The sequence below is a fragment of the Dendropsophus ebraccatus genome, chromosome 3 (assembly GCF_027789765.1).
Source record: "Dendropsophus ebraccatus isolate aDenEbr1 chromosome 3, aDenEbr1.pat, whole genome shotgun sequence".
NCBI lineage: Eukaryota > Metazoa > Chordata > Amphibia > Anura > Hylidae > Dendropsophus > Dendropsophus ebraccatus.
In genome coordinates this window covers 8,350,348-8,362,107 of record NC_091456.1, presented here as the reverse complement: position 1 = coordinate 8,362,107, position 11,760 = coordinate 8,350,348, and the positions used below count along the sequence as shown (strand labels likewise).

At 43.7% G+C, this 11,760-nt stretch overlaps 1 protein-coding gene across 3 annotated transcripts in view; it reads right to left on the bottom strand.

Moving 5' to 3' along the window:
• Positions 1–3,645: 3,645 nt before the first annotated feature.
• Positions 3,646–11,760, bottom strand: part of CUX2 (cut like homeobox 2) — a 283,672-nt gene continuing 275,557 nt past the window's right edge. For all 3 annotated transcript variants that reach the window (XM_069960776.1, XM_069960777.1, XM_069960778.1), the window contains 2 exons: positions 9,942–10,215; positions 3,646–5,134 (listed from right to left, as the gene is read on the bottom strand). In XM_069960776.1, the coding sequence (XP_069816877.1) occupies positions 4,300–5,134; positions 9,942–10,215 (1,109 nt within the window). In that variant the 3' untranslated portion in view covers positions 3,646–4,299. The remainder of the gene's footprint in view (positions 5,135–9,941; positions 10,216–11,760) is intronic.

Below are 11,760 nucleotides of genomic sequence, written 5' to 3'. Positions count from 1 at the left end.
ACAGAGTTATCTCCCAGCATTGTGCGGCCGTTGGTCCCCGCATGCAGGAGTGCCCATTTCCTTCATGTGGGGTGAAGAGTATTTGCTCTGCCTGCTGGGAAAATTCCTTTGAAAGCACAACTTGCCATTTAACATCTCATGTACTGTATGAAAATCAGTAGGTTGAACAGAAAGACGTGAAATGTCCCGTTTTGTGAGGTCATGTGTCACGGTTTATGACTGCTTGTTCTTAAAAGGTAAATGTCATTAGAAAATGATCCACTATTTTAATCAGGATTTTATGGTAAAAATTTTTGTAAGAATTTTTGGTGACGTCTTTCCATTCCGTACACTAAGCCTAATAATAAGCTGACACTTCCTGTTCTGTAAAGAAAACTTTTTTGTAATTTTCTCATAAGAAACCGAAGTACAGTAAGAGGTGACACCAAACAATAGTTGAAGCTCACAGTTCAGCTTCCCCCACCTTGAGGAATAACTTTTGGACAGGTCCCAGAGCATGCCCAGATACTTTTTCCCATTCTAGTAAATAGGGTCTAGGTCATTCACAGTATGTGATGGTCAAAGCTCATCCTCTCCCCTTCCCTGCACAATGACCTCTGCACAGGTTACAGAACATGACTGGAAAATGTTTCCGCAAAGGTCAAGGAGTCAGCTTCAGTTTAGGCAATTTGGCTGCCCCCATAATAATTCCCCACTGATTAAAGTTTTACAATCATAGGATAGAAAAATTAGTGCCAGTGTCTGGCTGTAATTAGTAGACAAAAGAAATTGGGGATACGTTCCCTTTAAAAGAAAACCCCAGCCAAATCTAAAAATCCAGGGTAAGGCTATGTTCACACTATGTAAAAAACGCGGCCGTATTTCAAAACAACGGTGGTAATTGGGCAAACAGCCGTTATTTCACAAATAACGGCCGTTGTTATGAAATACGGCCGTGTTTTTTACGTAGTGTGAACCCGGCCTAAATAGGGGAAACATAATAAAGAAACTGGCATGCTTACCCGTCCCTGTGCCCCTGCATGCAGCTTTACCAGCCCTCTGTCGCTTCCGGTCTTCAGTTTCTCCCGGCTTCCTGCATTGTCGCATCTTGGTGGGAAGTACCCGCTCATCCTGTCAGTGACTAGCTTTGCAGACATTTCTGAGATGTGATGTCACCAGACAGAAGGCTGGTGGGGGTCCATGAGCGGTGATGGTGCACAGGGAAGGGTTAGTATGACTTCTTTATTATGTTTACCCCGTCCACCTGGGATTTTTAGATTTGGTCGGAGTTCTCCTTTAAGTATTTTAAATTAAAGAAGGATTGAAGTTTATTGACCTGACTTGCAAAAATAAGTGTCATGATAAAGGGGAACTCCGCATAAGAAAGATTTAACCCTGATAAATCCCCACCTATAATGTAAGCTTGTGTGTAATAGGTTTCTATTTCATGAATTGGGAAGTTTTTCTGCAGCACATCCTGACTCACAGCCTGAAGCTGCTGAAAATCCTCACTGCCTGCTCCACTCTGAGATAGAGGTCACATGATCTGTCTATTCTGTAACCCCAGCCACCACTGACATCACATCTTTTCAAGGTGCGGAAACAACAGCCTTTCCTGAGCAGTATAGGGAAAAGGAGACACTGTTGTTTCATCTCTCTTTTTCTAATCTATGTATAGATAGATAGATAGATAGATATATACTGTGTTTACTGTACAAAGCAGAAGCATATGGAGTTAGTGGTGGGTAGATACTACAAGACAGGGGTGGGTACCCAGCAGTTGGCTCTGATATGCAATGCATGCTGGGAGGTGAAAAACTGGAATAATTTGTAAAAAGTTTGGGGCTAGGAGCAGCTAGAGATGAGCGAACTGGTTCGGCCGGTATGGGATCCGGTTCGGATTTTTCCAAAAGTCTGAGTCCGGTCGCATTCGGATTTTTGGAAGTCCGCTCCGAATTTATTATTTTTTTTCTTGCTTTCTAAAATGGCAGGAAGCAGGAAGTGTTCTGGGCGGGAAAAGCGCTTTCCCATGATGCCTGAAACACATCCGATTAGCAGGGATGTTGCACTAGCCCACCCCCTGTGTGACATGGGTATTGTGACCGCATGAGGCAGTCTGCACAGAGAGAGGAAGGAGACTGTTAGCAGTGCACAGAGCTTGTCAGTGACAAAACGCTGCTGCTGTACTGAGAAGATATTGTACAAAAGCAAAGACAAAAAGATTATTAGGAGAGCAGAGAGGAGAAACATATGATTGAGAGAGAAAAATAGGGCGAAAGATAGATAGGTAGATAGATTAGGCATAGGAGAGCAAAGTGTGCACAGAACAAAAACGTGCTATACAGATATCCAAGTACTATACTGTCACCCTTGCGAGAGTGTATATGACATAGGTGTTTTCCTGAGGCACAAATATATACCTCGTGCATGTGTGTAGAATAAAACTCTTAAAAAAAAAAAAGTGCTCTACAGATATACAAGTACTATAGTTGGACCCTTTTTCCTGCATAGACCCTGTAATGGTGAATTTCCTGCATAGACCCTGTAATGTTGAGTTTCCCGCATAGACCCTGTAATGGTGAGTTTCCTGCATAGACCCTGTAATGGTGAGTTTCCTGCATAGACCCTGTAATGCTGAGTTTCCTGCATAGACCCTGTAATGCTGAGTTTCCTGCATAGACCCTGTAATGCTGAGTTTCCTGCATAGACCCTGTAATGGTGAGTTTCCTGCATAGACCCTGTAATGGTGAGTTTCCTGCATAGACCCTGTAATGGTGAGTTTCCTGCATAGACCCTGTAATGGTGAGTTTCCTGCATTGTACCCTGTAATGGTGAGTTTCCTGCATAGACCCTGTAATGGTGAGTTTCCTGCATAGACCCTGTAATGGTGAGTTTCCTGCATAGACCCTGTAATGGTGAATTTCCTGCATTGTACCCTGTAATGGTGAGTTTCCTGCATAGACCCTGTAATGGTGAGTTTCCTGCATAGACCCTGTAATGGTGAGTTTCCTGCATAGACCCTGTAATGGTGAGTTTCCTGCATAGACCCTGTAATGGTGAATATTGAAGTCTAAAAAAAAATTGACTTTGAAATATTGAAAAGATAATGATGTTACTGACATGTAGAGCCCTAAATTCAACCAAATACACTACCCCCCTATCATATAGATGCTTTAAACTATGAAATCTGAAGAAATCTGAAATTCGGTCGAACCGAACTTTTCAAAAAAACCCGCAAGTCCGGTCGGAACGAAGTTTTGAAAAGTTCGCTCATCTCTAGGAGCAGCGTAGAGAAGTGGAAAGAGTGTCAAACAATCAGTGGGGGATGGGTGAGTGCACCTATATGCTTTTTGTACTTTTTCCATGGGATTGCTGGAGTTCACCTTTAACTTTGAGTTTACTCTACTGCCTGCTATGATATAGTTGTATGATAATTTTTATTAACCGGTGGGCAATAGCTTTACTAGAAATGGCAAAGGGGCGCCTACCGAATTCTGACCAAGTAGTGTAAAAATATAAATATCCTAATCCATGTGGCCACCTAGCATATAATTCTGCATATCTGGCCCCCTCAGCACTTTATATAGTCCCAACCCAATTCTGTAGGCACCTCCACCATACGTAGACAAGGACGACCATTCACAGCCACCTGGTATAGTATGTCTCAATATTATTTTTTTAAGAGGACATCCAATCTACACACATTTCATGGCAATACATATTCAGTTTAGAGTCTTACAGACTGTATCCATCTCCTCGGAGGGTAGTAACATTTGCTGTCTTGAAGACAGTGGTAGAAACCAAAGCAGCTCGTGATCTCTATCTATCAGATCCTTTGTATGGAGGCTCCTAGTGCTTCTCAATGGCTTTAAACAACAGTCACTAAATCTAATCCAGTGGCAAGCTAAAGTACAGACTTCTTCTCACTGCTACATCTCGGCCGTTCCGGATCCACGTCCAATTATCAAAGCAGCTTCGGCTGTTAATAAATTCCAAATATCAGGTAATAAAATATCTAAAATGTTTATAAATATTTTTTTTCTAAAAGATTTTCTTTTTCTTTTTTTTTTTTAACCATGAAAATTCTCTCTTTTTTCTTTTTTTCCTGTTAAATTCCAAGAGATTATAAGGATATTTGTTCCCCCCCTTTTTGTTATTATAGTCTACTTCACAAAACAAGAAAAACAAAAAATAGATATATATATATAAAATATGCAGTAATATAAGTTCTTTGCAATCGCTCTGTTCCATAAGGTGGATTCACAGAGTGGGGTAGAAAGAGTTTTTTGTGTTTTTTTTTGCACTGATAGAAAGCAGTTTTTAAAATTCCCATTCCAGAGTCTCTTCTTTGTTTGCGGCTCTCTCCAGCCGATGGATAATGTTATTAAGGTTGGCCATTTTTTCGTTCCTCCTCTGGTTGTTGGGGCTATGCTTTGTGGAGGAATGCAATGGCCCTGGGTCACTGCTTGGGCTGGAAGAATGAGTCTTTATAGGCGTGGTGTTAGGCAAGGATGGAGAGATGGGCGCCGAACATGATGGAACGGGAGAGACGGACATCATGAGGCCTGGAGAGGAGGCGGCGGACGGTGAATTCAGAGACACTTCTAGGCTGCAGCGGGAAGATTCTATGGTGGATTTAAAGCTGATCGGGTCCGCCTGGGACATGTCTGCCCCCAAGACCTCCTTATGTGTAAGTGCGGAAGCAGCACAGTCATGGGCTCCAGGCTGGTGAGATTTCTCCAGAGCAGAATTGCTTTTCCGTAAGTAGTGTAGTCTCTGGGAGCCGTCACAGTGAGAAGACCCAACCTGTTTTTCTCGAAGCGCCCTGGATGGCTCCGAGTCGCAACACGTTCTTGATGGCGTTCCGGAGCCGCAAGACTCACAGTGGGTAGAAAAGTCGTAATCGTCTTCCTCCGTGTTCTCTTTCTTAATTTTCATTCCAGTTCTCCCTTCCCTGGAGTAGCAGTTACTATGCAGCATATGTTTGAGATCATTGATGGGCGGCTTCCTGTCTCTTGTATCAGAGTCCGGGCTGTGAGGGGTTAAATCTCTGTGGGATATTGTAGCCGATGTGAAGCTGTCACAGCTGTTGGGCTCCTGGTCCGTGTCGTTGTCATGCTGGCCCTCCACCAGAATCTCTCTGCGCATGCGGGACCTGGAAGCCATAGACATCAATGTCAGTTCAAGTGTATACGATGGGGTTTCAGCAAATGGAGTTCAAGTTACCTGTCAGTAATTCTATGTTTAAATTAACATTGAACACAAAAAAAGAGACTGAACACAGGAAGTCCCCGTCCTCTGTGCGCCTAAGGAGAGACGCCTGTTCTTCATGCAGGTTGTATATTAACTGAGGGCAATTAACTTACACTAATTATATTATTAACTATTACTAATTCTATTATCAGCTCTGCAGCTCACCAGGAGACCATGCTCTGTGGTATGTAACAATTCAGTCAGTATAATGTCACTGTGTGGTTACAGAGGTGACAGGAGAGCCGACCATACAATGCAAGCACCCCCAGGATTCTCTGCTACTGAATGTGGACGTGCAGCAGCTGTATACATGCGCAGTGAAGGGAGACACCTAGTGGCCGTATGTATAACATTTAAACATAGAAAAAAGAAAAAAAACAAGTATATTACGAAACCACTGTTGATTTCTTTAAAAAAAAAAAAATTGTGACAGTGCCTCTTTAGGGTGCCTTCACACCTACCGGATCCGCAGCAGATCTCACTTCTGCGGATTCGCAGCAAGATCAGCTGCGGATCCAGTATCAATTCACCCCTAAGATAGCACATACTTGCAGCGGGATTGTCATCCCGCTGTGAATATGTGCTTTAACCCCCCGCTGTCCGCAGCCCTGCCACATCCCCCCATCCCCGGCCGCAGTCCCCCATCCTCCTATCCCCGGCCGCATCCTGCAGCCCGCCGCCGAGAGCATACAGTACCTGCTCGGTGGCGCGGCTGCAGTGAGGCTGCCGGCTCCGGTCCCGCTCAGATCAGCTGAGTGGGACCAGAGCTGGGAGCCTCACTGCAGCCGCACCGCCGAGCAGGTACTGTATGCTCTCGGCGGCGGGCTGCAGGATGCGGCCGGGGATGGGGAAATGCGGGGATGGGGGATGCGGCCAGGGATGGGGGGATGCGTCGGGGATGGGTTGATGCTGCCGGGGATGGGGGATGCAGCGGCGGGGCTGCGGACAGCGGGGGGTTAAAGCACATATTCACAGCGGGATGACAATCGTTCCATTCACTTCAATGGAACTGAGCAGCAAAACCCCGCCCAATCTGGAGACAAGAATGGGGCTGTCTCTGGAAGAAAGTGACCATGTTTTTGTAGCACTGGATAACCCCTTTAAAGAGGTTGTCAAGGATTAGAAAAACATGGCTGCTTTTTTTTTTTTTTTTAAATCTTGGATCGGTACCATTCACGTCTACGGGTGTGACTGCTGTATAACTATATTGAAGTGAATTAGGCCGAGCTGCTGTAGCACATACAATGTGGCAAAGGGTTTTCTACGGCTATAATCCCACAGCGTCTTATTATGCAAAATAACAGGCGTTATTTTATAATGACGGCCATCAATAATGATCATGATCGTTATTTACGGCCGTCACGTAACCTGATCCTGGACAGTATATTTTTTCTATATTTAAAAAGGTTACATTTACATGCTATGGTCAACTATTTATTTATACGTATATATATGTATATATATATACCCTAAATGCATTGCAGGTGTTATTCAGTCAGTAGAATCCATCATCGGATATATTACTATATAATGGGTACATACCTGTTCAGGATTGGATGGCTTAGGTAAAGATGTCAAGGATTTTAGATACTGTACAGGCTTAAAGGGGTAGTCCAGCGGAAAAAAAAATTCTTTCAAATTAACAGGTTTCATAAAGTTATATAGATGTGTAATTTACTTCTATTTAAAAATCTCCAGTCTTCCAGTACTTATCAGCTGCAGCTTGTCCTGCAGGATGTGGCATATTCTTTCCAGTCTGACACAGCCACCTCTGTCCATGTCAGGGACTGTACAGAGCAGGAGAGGTTTTCTATGGGGATTTGCTGCTGCTCTGGACAGTTCCTGACATGGACAGAGGTGGCAGCAGAGAGCACTGTGTCAGACTGGAGAGAATACACCACTTCCTGCAGGACATACAGCAGCTAATAAGTATGGGAAAACTGTAGAGATTAAAGTATGGGAAAAGTATGAGATTTTTAAACAGATGTAAATTACAAATCTATATAAGTTCCTGAAACCAGTTGATTTAAAAAAAAATTTTTTTTGCCAGAGTAGATAATGTTGTGTTTTTGTGAACAGCGTAAAATTTAGGCTGGAATCATACACAGCAGTTTTTTTTTCTAGAATATTGCCACTGCTGTTCTTGTGTCAAAACCAGAAGTGGATTCAAATGGGATGGAAAATAGAAAGGGAGGACGTGTACTTTTTTTCTGTTGGATCCTCTTCTAGTTTTGGCACAAAAACTGCAGTGGCAATATTCCAAAAAAACTGCAGTGTGTGATTCCCGCCTTAAAGCAACATTTATGAAGGGGTTTGTGCTATTTTTTACTTTTGGTGCAAAATAATGCGAAATGATAAATTTTGATCAAGGTCCGTGAGTTTTTGCGCAAGGTGATAAATTGTCCAAATAACGGCCAAAATTTGCTCAACTCCCCACATATTATCCGATGAGATAAGCCAGGATAATAAGTGATAAGCAGCAATAACAGGAGCTGGATGGCTTCCACTTTGTCGTTCTAAATGTCGTTCTCAATTAAAATACAGATAAAAAAAATTCTAGCAAGGTTTTTATTCTATCTCTAAAGCAAAAAACAATTGAATCCAATCTAAGTAAAAACACAGATGATTAAAGTCTAATTGAAATGATCCATGAAGAAGGCCTTGAGATTGGCGCACCTCCAGAGACCTGTCGAGCAAAGTCAGACGCAGCCTGAAGCTGCCAGACACCGGGAGAATGTAAAAGAAAAATGAAGACACGCCGAGTAGAACAGTAAATGCACAAACAAGCATCTAGTTTGGATTCTGCTTGGTTTCTCTTCTGCTGCCGGCATTTCCAGCTCTCCTGCCTCTGGTATGTGATATTCTTCATATATTCTGCTTTAGTGAATACATAATAGGCCTCCTCGCATCAGTCCCCGTCCTCCAGTACAGATGCAGCTATGGGCCGGCAAATATGTATATTGTTGATTTAAACATAGCAAACATGTATATTGTAAAACTGCTTGTGATCACAACCCCTATGGATTTCTTAAAAAAATTTTTCATTTTTTCATCTTTAAAAACTTTTAAATCACTCATTTTGCTCTATCCATACCTTATTTCACATGTTTAATCATGGAGCTGGTTGATGAGAAAACTGAACTTTGATGAGCTTGTTATTGCGGCACTGGGCGGGGCTTAGCCTCTGAAGCGCCACATCGCTCCGCCCACTACAACGGCGTTGATCCCGCCCCCTTGGCTACGTCATCTCTCCAGGCCACCGCTCTTATTTGTTAGGCCCTCCCAGCTTTCACCTGGATGTCGAGACGTGTGCGGCCACATCACCCAGCGTAATGCGCGTGCGGCCCCGTAATTTCTCACGCAGGCGCACTGGGTGAGTGCCGGGTCCGTCCACAGCTGGGCTGTGCGTGCGGTCGCACAGCCTGCAGATTTAAGCAGGCGCCGGCATGGTGGGGCTGTCTGAATGTCCGTTGGCGTCCTGATGCCCCCTGAGCTCTCGCTGCGGCTGTGAAAGTCTCCTTACAGCCAGCAGCGAGGCGCTGAGTTAGTGCGCAGGCGCAGTGCAAGTAGCACGGCCGCACTGCACCTGCGCGATGTGGCGCTTCAGAGGCTAAGCCCCGCCCAGTGGCGCAATAACAAGCTCATCAAAGTTCAGTTTTCTCATCAACCAGCACCATGATTAAACATCTGTAATAAGGTATGAATAGAGCAAAATTAGTGATTTAAACGTTTTTAAAGATGTAAAAATGAAAAATGGGGGTGACAGTGTCACTTTAAAATTGAGTGAGTGAGAAGCCTCAGAGCTACGTTCTAAGAACTTCTTGGAGTATACTAGTTAAATGTTCACCAACGTTACATACAACTTCCCTCCGTTGATAGTCTAGGTGATTCCTAATATACCACATTTACCACATTTCAGTCATCAAAAATTACTCCTTAAGGGTGCCTTCACACCTACCGTATCGCAGCAGAAAATCCGCTGCGGATCCGCAGCAGATTTAACTAAATGAATGAACACAGCATCAAATCCGCACTTACAAATCTGCTGCGGATCCGCAGCGGATTTGACAGTGCGTATTTAATGCTGTGTTCATTCACTTAGTTAAATCTGCTGCGGATTCGCAGCGGATTTTCTGCTGCGATACGGTAGGTGTGAAGGCACCCTAAAGAGTGTTAGACTGCAGGAAGTGGGGGCGGGGCTTAGATAGTGCTATGTGTCGTAGAAAGAAAGCCTGGACTGTATAAATGTAAGCCTAGCCTCTCAGCCACCTACAGAGGAGGTTTCATTTTCTTTTCTCACTACCAGTAAATCGATCTGACCCACCCCTGGCTGGCCCCCTCCACTGATAATCATTAGAAGACGTGGGCTAGCTGGGGGCTGTAGCCTCACCCTGGTTGCCCCCCCATGATCATCAATGGAGGGGGCCAGTGGGGGTGGGCCGGATCGGTGCTTGGGGGGCGGTAGTCTTCCCCCTGAGTGCTTCTAATGGCTTACCGGACAGAGGATTTCAGGATAACCAGGATGGGAACGGCGCTGAGGATGAAGGTGAGAAACATACCTTCATCTTAAGCCCCTTATACCCACTAGGGAGTCATCAGCGGGTTAGATTCGTCTAACCTACTGATAGTTCCCCTGTGAAAAAAAAAACATCTTACTTTTTAAAATTGTATTTTCTGCTTCGGTCCTGGCGGAGTGTGTCCGGTCTTACCTGTAGTTATGGAACCAGTTAATGACTGTGTTAGTTTTAAGGTTGAGCTGTAAGGAGAGCAGCTCGATGGTCTGCTGGGTTGGGTATGGCTCCAGTTGATAGGCTTTTTTCAAGGCTTCTTTCTCTTCCAGTGCAAGCACTACCCTCGGCTTCTTCATCTGCATTAGATTATAATCCTGCGGCTGGAGATTGGGACTCGCACAGTCAGTTCGAGTGTTGGAAGACTCACTGTCCGAGCCAGCGCTGATGAGGCCGTACCGGCGCTTCAGATAGGCTGAAAGGAATCAAAAGATTCTGTGTTTATAACATTTACATCTTTTGCAATCTGCACAGGACAACACCGAGGAACAAAAGGTCAGGAAACCGAGGTCACCTGAGGACATGAAATATCCTGGATTGTATCGGGCAAAACAAACCTCATAAAATTAGGGTCTGTAATTGAAGTGGCCCGAGGGGGGGAGGGGAATGGGGTAAAGAATTATAGCCGCGGTATTTATAACCGAGAGAACTAATCACAAATAAAAGAGACTTAATGTATCCAAGTTTTATCTATATTCTACAAATGTTCAAAGTGATTTTACTGGCAGATGTCTAGGTGTAAAGGTGCTTTTAGATCTAAAGATGTGTTGGCTACGGGGGCGCAAACGACCGCTGGTTGCAAAATTGGCGCTAATTTGCAGTGCGTTTACACGGCACAACAAATCAGGCAGCTGGGTTGCACAAATGATCCTTGTATCGTTCATGCAGCCCTGGAAACTGACAGCAAAGACATGTATACTGTATATTGGGGTCTGGGATATGTATATATTGGGGTCTGGGATATGTACATATTGGGGTCTGGGATATGTATATATTGGGGTCTGGGATATGTATATATATTGGGGTCTGGGATATGTGTATATATTGGGCTCTGGGATATGTATATATATTGGGGTCTGGGATATGTATATATTGGGGTCTGGGATATGTATATATATATTGGGGTCTGGGATATGTATATATTGGTGTCTGGGATATATATATATATATATATATATATATATATATATATATATATATATTTATTGGGGTCTGGGATATGTATATATTGGGGTCTGGGATATGTATGTACATATTGGGGTCTGGGATATGTATATATATATTGGGGTCTGGGAGATATATATATATTGGGGTCTGGGAGATATATATATATTGGGGTCTGGGATATGTACATATATTGGGGTCTGGGATATGTATATATTGGTGTCTGGGATATGTACATATATTGGGGTCTGGGATATCTATATATTGGGGTCTGGGATAAGTATATATCTGTGCTTTCAGTCTCCAGATCACAAGCAGCAGTGTATACTTACCATCCACACTGCTTGTGATCCGGTATCCATGTCTTCAGTCTTCCACCCACCCGATGTATCTCCAGAATGATCGACAGACATAGGAGGCCGGGCCTGAAGTTACAGCTAACAGCTGGAGGACTAGAGACTCAACTGCCGGATCACAAGCAGCACGGATGGTAAGTATACACTACTGTGTGATCTGGAAACTGACAGCACTGATATATACTTATCCCAGACCCCAATATATACATATCCCAGACCCCAATATATACACATATCCAAGACCTTAATATATATATATACTTATCCCAGACCCCAATATATACACATATCCAAGACCTTAATATATATATATATATGTATATATATTGGGGTCTGGGATATGTATATATATATTGGGGTCTGGGATATGTATATATATATTGGGGTCTGGGATATGTATATATATATTGGGGTCTGGGATATGTATATATATATTGGGG